This window comes from Taurulus bubalis (assembly GCF_910589615.1).
Source record: "Taurulus bubalis genome assembly, chromosome: 7".
In the NCBI taxonomy this organism is placed as follows: domain Eukaryota; kingdom Metazoa; phylum Chordata; class Actinopteri; order Perciformes; family Cottidae; genus Taurulus; species Taurulus bubalis.
The window spans coordinates 19563627-19579982 of record NC_136595.1 but is presented as its reverse complement, the minus strand read 5'-3'; the positions used below and the strand labels follow the sequence as shown (position 1 = coordinate 19579982).

The window sequence follows — 16356 nt, the reverse complement described above, 5'->3', positions numbered from 1 at the left end:
TGGTGTCACCTCCACCCCTCCGCTGATTTGTAGAGGTATTTTTCAAGAAAACAGATCATTTTGACCCACGTTTGTTGTTTCTGTTGCACATCAACCTTAAAAATCCATTGGGCGGGGGAAGCTATCATTCAGTGATGTTTGGAGCGATATATTAAGGTCTTTGGAGGAGACCAACCAAAAAGCAGCGTTTTAGTTTACGTCTAAGGCCGACCTTTGTGGTTAGGGGTGTCAAGGCTGAAAGTGGAATTAAAGAGAGAGATTATGTTCTTTTCGAGAGAGCTGCAGAAAAAAAAGTGTTCATTTGTGAATGAAGCATCGGATCCCTTCTCTCCGTGTGGAGTGTACCCGGCTCACTAGACAAGGCCTGCCTTTTGTGAATGAATTTGCTGAAAGGCAGCACCGTCAAGGCCTCATTGCTGTGTGTGTGTGTGTGTGTGTGTGTGTGTGTGTGTGTGTGTGTGTGTGTGTGTGTGTGTGTGTGTGTCTCTTACGTGCACAAGCACATGTTTGCAGGCAGAGAACGACACTCAGAGAGCTGAGAGAGGGGAATGCCTGTTGGGAGCTGCAGCTGGTGTTTCAGTCATGTTGATTTTGTTGTTTATGATTGTGCCTTTGTGTGTGTTGTATGTGTGGCAGAAGCAATTGAAGCAGAGGATGATAAAGCTCTTTCCTGTATCCCCCAGTGCTAATAAAAATGAAGGAGGCTCAGATGTGGATGAGAGATTGCGTAATCTAATTCCACTGCTAAAAGCCTATGGATTCATTATGAGGCTTATCAAATTAATTGAGAGAATTATACAGATTCACCTCTGAATACATCATCTCATTCATTGAATTGCAAGGTCTCTGTTTGATTATCTCTCATTTGAGATGATGAGTTTGAGAAAACTTAGGTTCAGAATTATTGATATTTAGTGAAGTCAAATAAAGAATGTGCTTTTAATGAGCATATTTGTTACATTAGCTTCATATGGAAGTAAGAGGACATTAGGATCGAGAGATTTAAAAAAAGAATAAGCGGAACACAAACTTGCACATGAAGCCAGATGGCTGCCTGCATATCAAATTCAGAATAGATTGTAGGAACTAGAATAAATGTATGTCAGTTTAATTTCACTGAACAGATTCACCCTTGTTGTTTGTAAATGCCATGTCATCTCCGGTCCCAGTTCACATCACACACCAGTACGTCACGGAGCATTCCTGCCTCATACCATTCAATGATGCGTCATTCCACTTCTGATATCCGCACACAGAAACATTGCAACCTCTGTAGTTGTGTGGCTTTGGAGACAATAATCCCATTTTGTTTAAATGCCAATAATGTTCTTGATTGTCTGTTTTGATCTGCTTCAATAAGGCTCTCTGCCCAGCATATCGGCGAGTATTTACTGCATTGATATCCAAGTTTTCTTTTCTCTCTCTCTCTGTAGGTTGACCTGTTCGCCATGTGCAGGACTGTGTCCTAAACTGTGCATGGGAAATAAGACGATTGACTCAGTAACTTCAGCCCAGGCTTTGAGAGGCTGCACTGTTCTGCACGGCAGCATGATCATCAAGATTCGAGGAGGAAGTGAGTACTACTTCACCGCACCATGTGCTGGGCTTCCAGGAGAGGCTCTGGTTCTCACACTGTCTGTGTCCTCCCCCCTCCATCGCTCAGGTTTCTCAGTCAATGTTGCTCTCTTTATCCGGACTTCTAACCATACATATCCACCTGTAGAATTCAAATGTGGTGTTTGTCTGACTGTATGACCATCTGTATGTTTTCTGCAATCACCTACTAGTATGACCAAATGTCCATCTCCTTGCAGATAACATTGCAGCTGAACTGGAGGCTAGTTTGGGCCAGCTTGAGGAAATCACAGGCTTCTTGACTGTTCGCAGAGCCTACGCCCTGGTCTCCTTGTCCTTCCTCCGCAAACTACAGATTATTAGGGGGGAAAATCTTGAGGGAGAGTAAGTCTCCTCTCCTCTCCTTTCATCTCCTCTCCTCTCCTCTCAGATAATCATAGTGTTTAATTTCTTCATCTGTCTTCCCTCTGTCTCTCTTAGTGTCTTTGCCTTCTATGCGCTGGACAACCAGAACCTGCGTGAGCTGTGGGATTGGAAAAAGCACAACCTGACTATCCATCGTGGTCGTACGTTCTTCCACTACAACTCCAAGCTTTGCATGTCTGAAATCAGGAAGATGGAGGAGGTGACTGGAACCAAGGAGCGCAACCAAAAGAATGACATCGCTGTACGCAACAACGGGGACCAAGCCTCCTGTAAGATAACCAGAACGTCAGACTTGAGATTGTCATCTGATGTTCACCACCTGACTGATAACATTTGTTTTAATGCTCTTAATCTGCTCCGGATTTATTTGTGCTCGCATTATCAACGTAAATTAAAAGACAATTTAAATCTAATAGAAAACGATTTTCTTAATACTTTATTTTCACTACCTCAAGATTGCTCCTTTTAGGGTCTTTAGGCTGAGAGCATGTCACTCATCTATTTGCTGATGTATTGAATTATACTATTTCACTGTAACATACTCCCCATGCATAGTGTCGTCAGTGGATGAACTGCAGAGCAGCTTGAACAAATCATAATAACCAAGTGTTGGATGAAATATAATACTGTATAGACATCCTTCCTGCAGGAAAAACACATCCATACTCAACATGCATTTTGCAGGTCTAATCTTTATGTTGTGCAATGCTGTTTATGTCTTTGCTTCTAACCATAAAGGCGCGATTGTCTATACCTCAAGCAGAAGCAGTGGGGTGTTTTACGTTCTACTGTTCGTTTGCTCTTTTACCAAAGGCATGTGCTGAGCATTGTCTGTTCCATCCCTTAGGTGACACCGAGCCGCTGAAGTTCACCGTGATCAAGACCACATCAAATATGATTATGTTGAAGTGGGAGCCATTTTGGCCTTTAGACTTCAGAGACTTGCTGGGCTTTATGGTTCTCTACAAAGAAGCGTAAGTATCTGACAAAACCCCTGGATTTTCCCATTCCATGTCACATCTCGCTGCTGCCTTTGATACTGTCAATGTTATTTAAATCCAGAAACAAGATTCAGTTGGTCCAAAGGGTCCTGTTTTAAATGGCTTTCCTCCGACATTAATGATAGGACATCCTATGTTTTTCTGTAGCTTAGCTGAAACTAGGGTTTCAATTCTTGGATCTTTGCGTTTTAGTTTGTACAAACATATCAGTCACATGCAGAAGACACACAGCTGATGGTCGTAGTCCTATAAGCAAGCTTGTAAACTGCATCAATATCAACTACTGAATGTCATAAACTCTGTTACAGCTGATTCAAGACGAGACTGAGTTACTAGTATTTTCAAAAGTGTCAGGAACTATATTCACACCTAGAATCACTGTCTCTGGAGTTCAGAGAACACATAATTATTTGTCAGAAACTTAACCAGTATGGCTTCGGCTCACATGAAAATATATTTAAACATATATAATTTTAATCTCAATTTGACTCTCTTTGCTACTCGAACAAACATTAGGAAGACTCAAGCTAGTTCAGATTGCTGCAGTCAGCGTGACTCAACCTTACACATTACTCCAGTAATTAAATCACTTCAATATCTGCCAGTAAAATACAGAATCAGTCAAAATGCTAGTTATAGTCTTTAAAGCACTGAATTGTTTGGCTCCCCATATTAGCTGTATTAAAATGTGCCCGTTTTATAAAAAATGTATTGCCTTAACTTGCCAAATGCGCTCCATCGATACTTCTCACTGTTGGTTTGAAGCTGTTGATCCATATTCGCTGATCTCTGTCTTTCCATCTGCTCCAGGCCATACAGGAATGTGACAGAGTTTGATGGACAGGACGCATGTGGCTCTAACAGCTGGGCGATTGCTGATGTCGATCCTCCACACCGTTCCACGGACACCAAGAAGGCGGAAGATCCGGGGCACCTGATCCGACCGTTGAAGCCCTGGACCCAGTACGCCATTATGGTCAAAACCCAACTATCTGCATCTGACGAGCACAAAGTTCATGGAGCCAAGAGCGAGATCATCTACATCCGCACCAATGCCACCAGTGAGTCACGCCACTTAAAAACACAGGCACATAAATTTGGTTAGGTTTAGGAAAATGTGTTTTTAGTAACTTTGTACTTGGGTGTTGGATTTGATGGAAATGTTCACAGAAAAGAAATGTTCTAATGTTCAGAAAATATCTGACTTCCCAATTAAGATGATAAATAAACTCACAATTTCTGGTCTTGTGTTAAAAGTACTCTGTGGAGTTGTTTTCTTGTAAACAAACACAGTTAGGTTTACATTTTGTCTCACCTGAACACAATTATGTTTTCTTATCTTGGTTTTCAATTATTTTTCCCTGTACGGTTAGATTCAGCATTCAACACTCATAACTTCAGATAACTGTGTCAACGTGATGAATGCAACCTGTGCATGATTTAGCATACGTTCATGAGAATTGTAAATCAGCATAATTAACACCCCGATGATACTTCAAGGCTACACATCCTACAACCCCATGTGTCCTACATTGAAGACTTGCTTTCAGAGATACATGAAGGAAAGTCTATTATTTTAACAGTATCTGCATTGAAATTCAGGACCCTGCTCAAGCCAAGAAATTAATGACATGTCACCTAAGAGTTGTACTGTCACTGAAATAAAGAAGAAACTGTTCAATTTGAAAAACGTCTCGCCACACACTGCAAAGAGAAGGGGACAAATAATGTAATTCCTTTTGCAGCTGTAGATGTTCATATTGCTATTGTAATGTTATACAATTGCATCTGTTTTAGTTGTGGGGTTACAGTATCTTAGGCTATATGAATACATTTGGAATTATATTAGCCTATAATTTGAATTGCAGAGTCAAACAAGGTAATGTCAACGTAATTATGTAGTGTAATTTATACAGGGTTGTCAAACTCCAAACGGCTTCAAAGTAATAACATATACAATCCATTAGGGAAAAACTTGAGCTTGGACTAATTGAACATGACTCTTACAACAGGTCTGGATCACTCTTAAATTGCACTTGTACCATTGTACAATTCCAAACAACGATAAAATTGGCGAACGCGGAAGTTTCTCCATAAATGAACGACTGAATGCATTTCTTTCACAAAGGACCAAAGTCGATCTGCCTGCGGTCATACCTCAGCAGTACAGTCCTAACTGTTGTCTTCCTCCATCCCCCTCAGAACCCTCTGTGCCTCTGGACCCCATCTCCTCCTCCAACTCATCCTCTCAGATCATCCTGAAGTGGAAGCCTCCCACCAGTCCTAATGGCAACATCACCCACTACCGCGTCATCTGTCGCAAGCAGGCTGAGGACAGCGACCTCTACAAGTTTGACTACTGCCTACAAGGTCAGGATCTGCAGGTTGATCCATTCAAATCTGCCCAAGTGACAAATCCACTGCTGTCACTTGACATGTGTTTGCCTGGCTTTCCCTAACGCCTGTATCTCCTGCCTAGGAATGAAGCTGCCGTCTCGTACCCCGACCCACCTGGACAGTGAAGATGAGCAGAAGTGGAACCACACAGACGAGCCAACCTCAGGGGGAAGGTGCTGCGCCTGCCCAAAGACTGACAACCAGCTAAAGAAGGAGCAGGAGGAGATCGAGTATCGCAAGACCTTCGAGAACTACCTCCACAATGAAGTCTTCGAGAGCAGGTCCGCACCCCGGATTGTATTGTTAAAATTCATGACCAACAAATCTTAGCAGCTTCATTTTTTAAATGTTTTATTTCCGAGCATTGCTGCGACAAGACTCAGAAAGTTGTGCTAATCCACGCTAGCACCAAAAATGTATCTTAACTTGATTAATGTTTCAATACAGACTGAAACGGGTTGGAGTAAGCGATCAATAATTAGGCCAAATTTACGCTGAAGCAGCTTTCTTGTCACACCAAAGTCACGCACAACTCTATGCTTGTTTACAAAGCTGGCATCCATTAAACATTCTGTACATTCTGTACATTTAGCATCATACCAAATGTAGCACCACAGGAGCTTCTGGCTTTGTTAGTTGCTGTTTGGAGCCCCTCTCTCCAGCCAGACTAAATCACTCCTCTTTTGTGCCAGCCACCATGATGTGCGTCTCAAAACAGCTCTGTGCCAACTCTGTCTTGTCCATTCGTGTGTGTGTGTGTGTGTGTGTGTGTGTGTGTGTGTGTGTGTGTGTGTGTGTGTGTGTGTGTGTGTGTGTGTGTGTGTGTGTGTGTGTGTGTGTGTGGTTTATGTAGACCCTTGTTTTTGTACTGGGCACTACAGTGGGGGGCTCAGGGTGGGAGGTGTTGATTGTCTAGGCCGCGGTGCCCCTACCCTCTCCCCTGACACACACACACACACACACACACACACACACACTCACACACACACACAAAGTCTCTCCCTCCGCTGTAATTACTGTGCCCATTATCATTCATGCCAGTCAGGGGCTCAGTCATGCAGACCGCCATTTGAACGCACACAAACACTCAAACTCACACACACACCTCAGCTGGATTTTGAACCCATGCTGTTGAATCGGCCAAGGTCAGCTCCATACGCCGTAGTACACAAAGAACTCCTCGTGCTCTCTTTTTCCATCACGCAAATGGATGCAGGAAGCTCAATGTTTTTCTTCTACGTGAGCACGTGTCGGTTCAGCATTAACTACGCTTCCCTGTACAGTGAAGGATAGAGGCTTCACCACAGCAGCTTGGGGGGAAGTGTGCTACTCAAGGACACTTAATGGTGGTGATTTTGGATGAAAAGGAAGTTTGTCTTCTCATCATTTGACATTGATTCTACCTGTCCTCACACAGAGGTGCACTGCAGGTATGTGTCTTAGTTGGTTTAGGTTCATGGCCTTTGTGATGAGCCTACACACGGACCAGGGAGAGTAACGTGGACCTGCTCATTGGCACCACTCAGTGGTGAGGGTTGGTAGCCTTTTCAGCAGGGCATTACATGGTATTTGTGGATAAATGTCATGCAGTCAAACTTGCTACTCATTGTAAAGGTTAGTGTGGGCAGAGGTCATCACTGGCCGCCTGCACACTACTGCTCCATCTGCCAGGAACTAACTCACATGAAATGCTTCTGACTTTTCTGGCAGCCATTCATGTGAGAGGACTTTGTGTAGAGGCTCTAGAACATAGCACTGCTTCCTTCAGGTTTTCAGAAGCATTTTATATAACTTTACCTGTTGCTCTGTTTGTCCAGGCCATCTCGTCGCCGGCGCTCAGTGGGAGTTGCCAACGCCACCCTGCCCTCTTTCTTCCTCACCGCAGCCCCAAGTCTGGCTTTCGGCTCCACCACACCCACCCCTGAGGACGAGGACGAGGACGAGGAGGCATCCAAGGTCTCACACAGTTTAGATGTTTATACCATACAGATTTGTCGTTCTCCTGCCAATGTATGTGCTGATCGTTGTTCTGTTCCCCATCCCAGATTTCCAGTTTAAAGACGCACATGTACACTAAGAAAATCAATACTGATCCCCTTTACATGTTGAAAAGTGAAAACAAAATTCCTATTCTATTCATTTTACTTTGTGAGCCTTTAATGTACTTTACTGAATCATTGAAAGCATATGACATATTTATGTTTTTGTCACTACCGGAGAGAAAGCAAAAGAAAATGTTTTTGTTTTGTTCAGCCTCAGAATGGCACAGGAAGATGCTATTCTCCATGAAAACACTGACACTAATAACATCTCTCTTGTCATTTGTGCTCAGGTGGAGCTAAAGTTTTCCTTAAAGGAGTCGACAGTCATCTCCAACCTGCACCACTTTACCAGTTATAAGATCGAGATCATGGCCTGCAACCATGCGACAGACATCAAACGCTGCAGCATGGCTACTTATGTCAGTGCTCGAACTATGCCAGAGGGTAAGAACCAGTACACATCTCACACAGGAAATCTGAACTTAATCAAGGTCAAAATTACCTTTTGTTAAAAGTCTTTAGAGAGGAGTTGATTCAACTGTATGGTCATTTTGGCAACAGAGTATATGTGCTTTTAACAGATTTACAAGAACACACACCCTGACATGACCTTACACATTTACCTTTGTATGACGCACAGAAAGGGCTGCAGGTGATCAGAATAAACTCAAAACTGTTTAAATATGCATGCATGTGACATGTGCACCGAAAATAAATGTTCTGGAGGCAATCTGGGACAAAAGTTGCCAACTAGAACAATGTGAAATTGTAGTGCTTTATACACATGCTCAGTGCCTGTCTTTTAATGTCCGGTACCTACAGAGAAAGCAGACGACATCCCGGGCCCTGTGACCCATGAGATAGTGGCAGGCGAGCCTCCTCATGTGTTGATCAAATGGAACTCCCCTCGCTCCCCTAACGGCCTCATCATCCTGTATGAGGTGTTCTACAGGAAGGTCGGAGACTCAGAGGTCAGTACCAACCACCTCCGACCTTTTGAGAGAGTGGGAAAGCAGGGTCAGGAGGCAAGAGGCTGGTGTAAAGAAAACATGAATGAAAATGCAGAGAGAACCAGGAGTTATCTAGGTAGACTCTGAAAAGATATATTTGTTGACAAACTCCTCATGCTCCCACTGTGTGTGTGTGTGTGTGTGTGTGTGTGTGTGTGTGTGTGTGTGTGTGTGTGTGTGTGTTTGCGTATTGGTATACCTGTGCGTTTGTGCTCGTCTCTGCCAGTGTGTTTCTGTTCCAGTGTGGGTTGTTGTTGTTGTTGTTGTTTACTTGCTGTAAATGTGAGAATTCATCTCTCATTGCTATTCATTGCGGCACTGCCTGACCCTAGGAGCCAGTAGCAGCTCTGTTACCATAGTGACAGAGGCAGGAAGGAAGACTCCAATGCAGTGGCAGGGATGGACTGGCATCTCAGACAACATCTCCTGCACTGCACTGCAAACACACCACTCACTCACAAACATACTGAGCAGCTGAGACAAACTGATCAGGCTGTCAGAGGTCCAAATTAATTATTTGGTTTATTGCATCGTGGTGGCATACGGCAAGACGAAACCCATGGTTTTTATGCAGGCCTCAGACCGACTGGTTTAACTGGTTGTATTGACTGTCCTACAGGCTAAAAATTGTGAATATTCTTAATTTTAAGTGTTACTTCTTCTTTGGATTAAATTAAATTGATCAAGTGGTGGAGTAGCATTATTAAAGATTATTATTGGTGTCAACCTAAGATGAATAGTTATTATGTATTAATGCTATATCGTCCTTTGGTCGGCATGTAGGGATACCTCCCAGCATGCACCAGGACAGCAGATGCACAGACGTCTCATTTATGTGTGTTTCTGCATTTTTATTGAAGTTAATTGGGTCCACGGTGTTTCCACTTTTTACACAGACAAATGCGCTATGGGTGACATCCTCCCCAGAGTGAGTGCATGTGGTGGACCCAGACTCCTCGTGTTGTCTCGAGTCAGGACACCAAATCTAAAATCACTCATTATTACGTTGAATCAAAGTTAATCTCTTTCAGTGTTAACTAAAGGCAAGACTCCATCTAGAACTTATCTCTTTACATACGTCATACTTCGCAGTTTTCTTTCTTTGATAGAAAATAGTTTGGGATTTGGGTAAATCTTTAGAACAATCTGTGCTCCCTGTCATTATTGCATGTGATATCTCGGGCTGAAGTGTTTTTTTCAATTTTTTTCCCCCAGGTTCACACAGCTTGTGTGTCACGACCGGCCTACCTCAAGTCAGGTGGCACAAAGCTTTCGCTTGTGCATCCTGGAAACTACAGCGTGAGGGTCCGAGCCACTTCCTTGGCAGGAAATGGTTCTTTTACAGAAACCACTCACTTCTTCATGCCCAATTGTAAGACCGGAAGCTATATGTCTGATTTAACTCAACTCGCATGTCATGCATTCACACGAATCTTGAAGTTCATAAACTGTATATATAATTGTTTAAAAATATCATAAGATATTTAATAACCAATGCCTATACCATCTGTTCCACACATTCATAATCTATAATACAGATCTGTCTTTCATACTCTTCCCAGTAAACTGACCAATGACGTCTGTGTTTATTACAGCGGATCAAGGTTTAATTTGGATTGTGATGGGTCCAGTTATCTGCTTCATCCTGCTGCTGTTCGTGGGAGGTGGAGTCTTTGTGGTCCTCAAAAAGAGGTAAGATCTTTGACTGGCATGCTGCCTGTCTGGATGAACCTACCTGCTGGATATATAAACTAAGCAGACTACGACAGACTTTATGACATCAAAAAAGGAATGGTGCTTATTCCGGTTTTAAACCTAGAGTGAGACTTGAAGAGGGTGTTCAACTTGAATAGCTTGAGCCCAGTAGCCATCAGGAGTACGTGACACAACAGATACACTAGACAGATTCTGCAAGAAGGGCCGAACATACTGGAGGAAGTTTACGTTGTATCACAGTTTTCAGCGTCTCAGATGCTTTCTGTTGTCGTGTTACAGGCAAACAGAAGGCCCGACAGGACCTCTTATCGCCTCCTCAAACCCAGAGTACATCAGCACCAACGATGGTAAGAATAGCATTCCACAACTGCTAAGATTGTGAAGAACAACATGTTTTGCTTTTTCCTGTCTTCAAAAGAACACAACATGATGATTTGTGAATGGTTACCTCATCTAAACGGCGATGTGTGTCTTGTTTTGTGTAGTGTATGTTCCCGACGAGTGGGAGGTGCCCCGGGACAAGATCACGGTGCTCAGAGAGCTGGGTCAGGGTTCCTTCGGCATGGTGTACGAGGGAATCGCCAAGGACATCATCAAAGGAGACCCGGACACACAAGTAGCCGTCAAGACGGTCAATGAATCGGCCAGCCTGCGCGAGAGGATCGAGTTCCTCAACGAAGCCTCCGTCATGAAGGCTTTCAACTGCCACCACGTGGTACGACACTTCAGAGTGCTTTTCAAACTGTTCCTCTCACCGTCTAATCACTGACCAATGGGCACACTGGAGCGGCTATGCATACGCTTGTGAATGACAGTATATTACAGCTTTCCATCCTGTGGTTGGAACCAGCGTGAACATGTATGACTCATACTATCATGACTCGCTTGTTGTGTTGGTGCTGCCATATTGACACACAGTTTGACTGTTCACACTTGGTAAGCAATTGTGCCTACCAATATATTTTCATTTAATAGCCTCCTAAGCACCAATTAAATTGCCATATGTTGTGCTGTCAGCTGTAAAAAAATCATGTTGGGATGTATGGGGGCCATTTTTTATTTTTTACCCACAGGCGAAGAGCGAGTTGGCATTATAGCATTATAACATCTTATACATGTATTAATCTTGTCTGCCGGGTTAACAGCAGGAATGTTTAAAATAATTGAGGACAGCTTACCCACACTGAAGTGAAGTACTGAAATGCTCAAATACAAACTTGTACCTATAGTATAGTTTGAGGGTTTTTACGTCGTTTTTACGTTTTAAGTGTGGGAATTGTCATTTTCAGATGTAGCTCTTCATATCTGGATGAACAAAACTCTTTGGATTTTGATGGGTTCAATATATATATATAATACCTTTACCTCTCAAAAAGAGATGAGGTGGACTGGTTGATATTAAGTGTTTATTCGTGTCCCTAGTCAGTCTAAGAAAGGGTAAATATTGTTTTCTTTATTTCTCCCTGTGTAGGTACGTTTGTTAGGTGTGGTGTCCAAAGGTCAGCCGACCCTGGTCGTGATGGAGCTGATGACCCACGGGGACCTGAAGAGCTACCTGCGTGGTCTCAGGCCGGACTCTGAGGTATGCAACACAGTAATCCCATCTCTTCAGGTGGAGATCGATGCAACTGAAGGATGCTTAATTCTCATATTCAAACACATCACTGACTGACTTTGTTTTTGTGTGTTTTTGTAGCACAACCCCACAGGCCGCTCACCACCTACGCTGAAGGAGATGATCCAGATGGCTGCAGAAATTGCGGATGGCATGGCCTACCTCAACGCCAAGAAGTTTGTCCACAGAGACCTGGCAGCCAGAAACTGCATGGTGGCGGAAGACTTCACCGTCAAGATTGGAGGTACTTTTCTTGTGTTTGTTTAGTTTTCCCTGTCGTTCATATTGCAATTGCAGTTCATCTCGATTAGTTGTGTGTTGTGGTTGATTTGAGTCACAAATCTCTCTCTCTGTCTCTCTCTCTCTCTCTCTCTCTCTCTCTCTCTCTCTCGTAGACTTTGGTATGACCCGAGACATCTATGAGACCGACTACTACCGTAAGGGAGGTAAGGGCCTGCTTCCTGTCAGGTGGATGGCTCCAGAGTCTCTGAAGGACGGAGTCTTCACTGCCCACTCTGACTGTTGGTAAGTCACAGTTCTGCAGTCGCTGTGCTGTCTTTGCAATCCTGATTTCTTTGCTGGTGCCTTTTGATCACATGTGGTTGTTTGTGTGTCTGCAGGTCATTTGGCGTTGTGCTGTGGGAAATCAATACGCTAGCAGAGCAGCCGTACCAAGGTTTATCCAACGAACAGGTTCTAAAGTTCGTCATGGACGGAGGATTCCTGGACCGGCCGGACAACTGCCCCGAGAGGATGTGAGTAAATACAGACACACCTTCGCTGTCTTGATCCTTTAACTATATCTTGTCTGGATAATGTGACACACTATCTCAGATGGAGGATCCCTACACATGTTTTAACACACTTTGAAGATGTAAAATTGCATCAGTACACCAAAATATTGTGTAAAATTGTAAATCTGGAGTAGTTTCCTACTGCATGGAAGACTGTGCCTTAATCTGGGTTTGAACTTGTACAAACACAACAATATCCCAAACGTCTTTATACCCCAATGTTCAAAATCAAAAGGTACACATTTTTTCTCCGATACAGTACTTCTGTTTTGAGTGTGCCCAGGGAGTTGAGTGCTTAATTGAATGAATTAGATTTGGTGTAATATAGCCCTGGGGTATGAGAAAAGCGTTAAAATGTTGTATTCCTTTATCTCCCTCTTCCAGGCACAGCCTAATGCAGATGTGTTGGCAGTACAACCCCAAGATGCGGCCGTTGTTCCAAGAGATCATCGAGATGCTGCGGGAGGAACTGCACCCGTCTTTCCACGAGTGTTCCTTCTTCTACAGCGATGAGAACAAAGTGCCCGAGACAGAGGACTATGACCTGGACCTGGACAACATGGAGAGCATCCCACTGGACCCGTCTTCATACTCTCAGAGAGAGGATAATTTAGGCAGAGACAGCGGGCCCTCGGTGGCCCTCAGGGGGAACTATGAGGAGCACGTCCCCTACACACACATGAACGGTGGCAAGAAAAACGGCCGAATCTTATCGTTACCCAGATCCAGCCCTTCCTAACATTTCCTGTTTCCTAAAAGACCTTGTTTAACCTTCCCCTCATCATCTTTCTCTTCCAGTCCATTTTTTTCTGTATCTTTCATGTTCCTCTCATCATTTTTTAATGATTTTTCGTATTCTTGGAGAAGCCCTTCAAAAAAAGAAACAGATCTCAGGACTTTTTATTTTCTTCCTCATGGCTGCCGCACACAGGCAGGCAAGGAATGCAAACATGGTGTAACTCTTTTTTAACTTCCTCAGCAACACATTGGACTTTCTATTACCATATTACCTATCTATTGTTTTTCACTATTGCCACGTTTCCAGGACTCCTTGTGATGGAAACAGAGAAAAAACAAAACTGTGAACACGACAAACCTTAGACAACCAAGAAGGCTGCTTATGCTCAACCTCCTCCAGACTGGTTCCTCCCTTTCTCCCTACCAATCTGCATTTCCACATTTCTGTGCTTTGTTTTTTGTTTTGTTTTTTCTCTAAGTGAAATCTTTTTACTCAGATAGTGGCCTTTTTGTATGTGGCCTATAAACAAAGAGAAGTGTCTATCAGCGCTTATACTAATTTCCCTTTGAACAATGACTTAATCAGTTTGGAACAGTGGGATGACTTTCAAAGACTTGATTCTAGAACAAACATCTATTCCTAGAGGAATGTTTTCTTATTTTATTTGTTATTTTCTTGGTTCTGCAGAATTCCAAACTACACACAGATTCATCGGGTGTTTGGTGAATAGTTTTAATTTATTTGCTTTTATTGTTGTTTTCTCTTCTCTTTTCCTCTTCTCTTTCTCAGTTTTTATTTCTGTGTCCTCACTATATGGCTGAAGGATATTTAAAGTTAAGAATTTGACAAAAGAGTTCCTCAGACTGACCAATAGCTGCTGCTTTGATATATTTTAGTGGGTATATAAATATATAAATATATATAATATATATAGTATATATGGAATATTGGTATTTGTGTACCAGTATTTCATATATAATATATGGCATATTGATGTTTTTGTAAATAGTTCATATTTGTAATATTTTCATCAGAAGCTTTGCTAGTATTTTGTTTTGCCAGGTTTTTTCTTTCTGGGTTTTTTTCTTTTCTTATTTTTATAGCCCAAGAAATCACACTAATCTACCATCAGTGCTCTCTGTGTCTTAGGCCTCCAGTCCCTCTTGATTACTCTCTGTTTGCGTGGATGGGAAAGGAGAAAGCCCACGAAATATCGTCAGATCATTTTGGTTTTTTTTAAAACCTTGTTCCCTCTAAGAGCTGAGGAGGAAACTTTACTACAGCAATGGAAAAAATACGAAATAACCAAAAAAAGCTTTATAAAAGGGGTTTAAGGTCTTTCTAGGTGGAAGTGCACCTGATGTTTGTTTGTCTCTGTGTCTGCTGTGTCTCTCTGGTCAGATCACGCTGGAGCTGAGGTCTTTATGTGTTTGTTATCACAGGTTCATTACGTCTCTCACGTTATTGTGCTGGTTGTCCAGGTCGTCGTTAACTGTCAGTGAGGTGAGAGAGTGTGAAGAGCTAGTCCTTTGCCTGGTGATTGTACTTTCTTGTGTTGGCGTAACAGTGATGGCTTTTCAATGAACGAGTGTGGGTGCTGCTTGGATCAGGGGCAGGATGAGGAATTAACAACCGCTCTCAGCCAAACGCAGGTGAAGTGAAAACGATGAGTCCCTTCAGTTTTTTAAATCTTTCTGTCTGTTCGATGACCAGCATTAAACACCCTCATTATTCAAATCGGAGAGCAGTAGCTTTCCCTTCACATCTCACCTGAGATCGGGTTCAGTTCAGGACCTCAGTGTTAGATGGAAGGCTCTATTAAATTCACACATTATATTCCCCTCTCGTTGTGGTTCGGTTTTGCTCTGCACCACACGCACCTCCTGCACGCGCTCCCTCCTCAGTCTTCCTGAGGCTTCCCATTGGCTGCTGAACTCACTGCTCAAAATCAGGCTATTGGAAATTTCCACGTTTTGTGGTCGACGGGCTGGAGAGAAATACGGAAAGTTCCAACTGTGTTCAGAGTCCACAGCAGGTAGTGGAGAGGGGCAGTCTCTCTATCGAGAGAGAGAGGGAGGGAGTGTGTGAGTGATTGTTAATCCTATTATTCTCTCTGCTATCACATGCAGTTGGGCCGTCAGGACACGATGTGCAGCAGCTATTTCACTCAGGTCTGACATTCCAGGATTTAGTTGGAACTGCTCGTTCCCTGGTTGTGCCCCCTCCCCCGGCTTTGCCCGTCTGTTGGCAAAGCCGATACCGTCACCACATCAGATTCAGAGCACACACATGAAAGACTTTGTTTTTCCTTCTTAATAATCGACTAGATGAAGTTTGTCCCTCCTGCCTGCCTGGAATCCAAAACATTCCTGTCAACCGTACCTTTACTCAGAGCTGCAGAAAATATTAGTTGCTGATCCCTCATTAATAATATTAATTCACTATGACCTTTTATTTGGGAGCCCAAAGGCCGTCAGCGTTTCGCAGCAGATCCTCCATGATCGCTCCTCTCTCGCTCTTTATAACCACAGCAGTCCATGATTTGGGAGGCGATAGTAAGCAGACTTTATTTTATTTTTTTCTGGACATGACCAGTGTGTTTGCCAATCTAACCGAACAGCATTCAGCACTTATAGTATAGCCAAAGTGTTGGCAGCTTTCCGTCAACAAGGAGAACCCACAGAATCAGAGTCAGAGAAAGCAGAGACGCTGCCTCATTATTTTACCAGTGCCTTCTCAAACCCAGAGCCACGTCCAGGCTAGTTATATCGGCTAGTGACACACACACACACACACACACACACACACACACACACACACACACACACACACACACACACACACACACACACACACACACACTCACACGCGCATACATACACTGGCCTCTGTGCTCTCGCTGCATTACTTCTCATGAGGCAGGAGAGGCAGAGAAATCAAAGCTGCATTTACATTTGTGTTCGTAGAGCTACAACGTTGTTCTTTGCTGGAAGAGAAGTAGAAGTCTTTGGGGCAGTTTTATTTTTAAATTTTGTATTATT

At 43.2% G+C, this 16356-nt stretch overlaps 1 protein-coding gene across 1 annotated transcript in view; it reads left to right on the top strand.

Moving 5' to 3' along the window:
- The window catches only part of insrb (insulin receptor b), a gene marked incomplete at both ends in the record, with an annotated part of 68794 nt that extends 55479 nt beyond the window's left edge, over window positions 1-13315 (top strand). Inside the window, 19 exons of the mRNA XM_079221124.1 lie at window positions 1434-1573; window positions 1815-1959; window positions 2056-2270; window positions 2849-2975; window positions 3813-4063; window positions 5205-5372; window positions 5482-5680; window positions 7217-7355; window positions 7732-7885; window positions 8264-8412; window positions 9667-9823; window positions 10047-10143; window positions 10447-10514; window positions 10653-10882; window positions 11639-11749; window positions 11864-12026; window positions 12178-12307; window positions 12403-12537; window positions 12961-13315. Of these exons, the coding sequence (XP_079077250.1) occupies window positions 1434-1573; window positions 1815-1959; window positions 2056-2270; window positions 2849-2975; window positions 3813-4063; window positions 5205-5372; window positions 5482-5680; window positions 7217-7355; window positions 7732-7885; window positions 8264-8412; window positions 9667-9823; window positions 10047-10143; window positions 10447-10514; window positions 10653-10882; window positions 11639-11749; window positions 11864-12026; window positions 12178-12307; window positions 12403-12537; window positions 12961-13315 (3133 nt within the window). The remainder of the gene's footprint in view (window positions 1-1433; window positions 1574-1814; window positions 1960-2055; window positions 2271-2848; window positions 2976-3812; window positions 4064-5204; window positions 5373-5481; window positions 5681-7216; window positions 7356-7731; window positions 7886-8263; window positions 8413-9666; window positions 9824-10046; window positions 10144-10446; window positions 10515-10652; window positions 10883-11638; window positions 11750-11863; window positions 12027-12177; window positions 12308-12402; window positions 12538-12960) is intronic.
- Between the last annotated feature and the right edge of the window lie 3041 nt (window positions 13316-16356).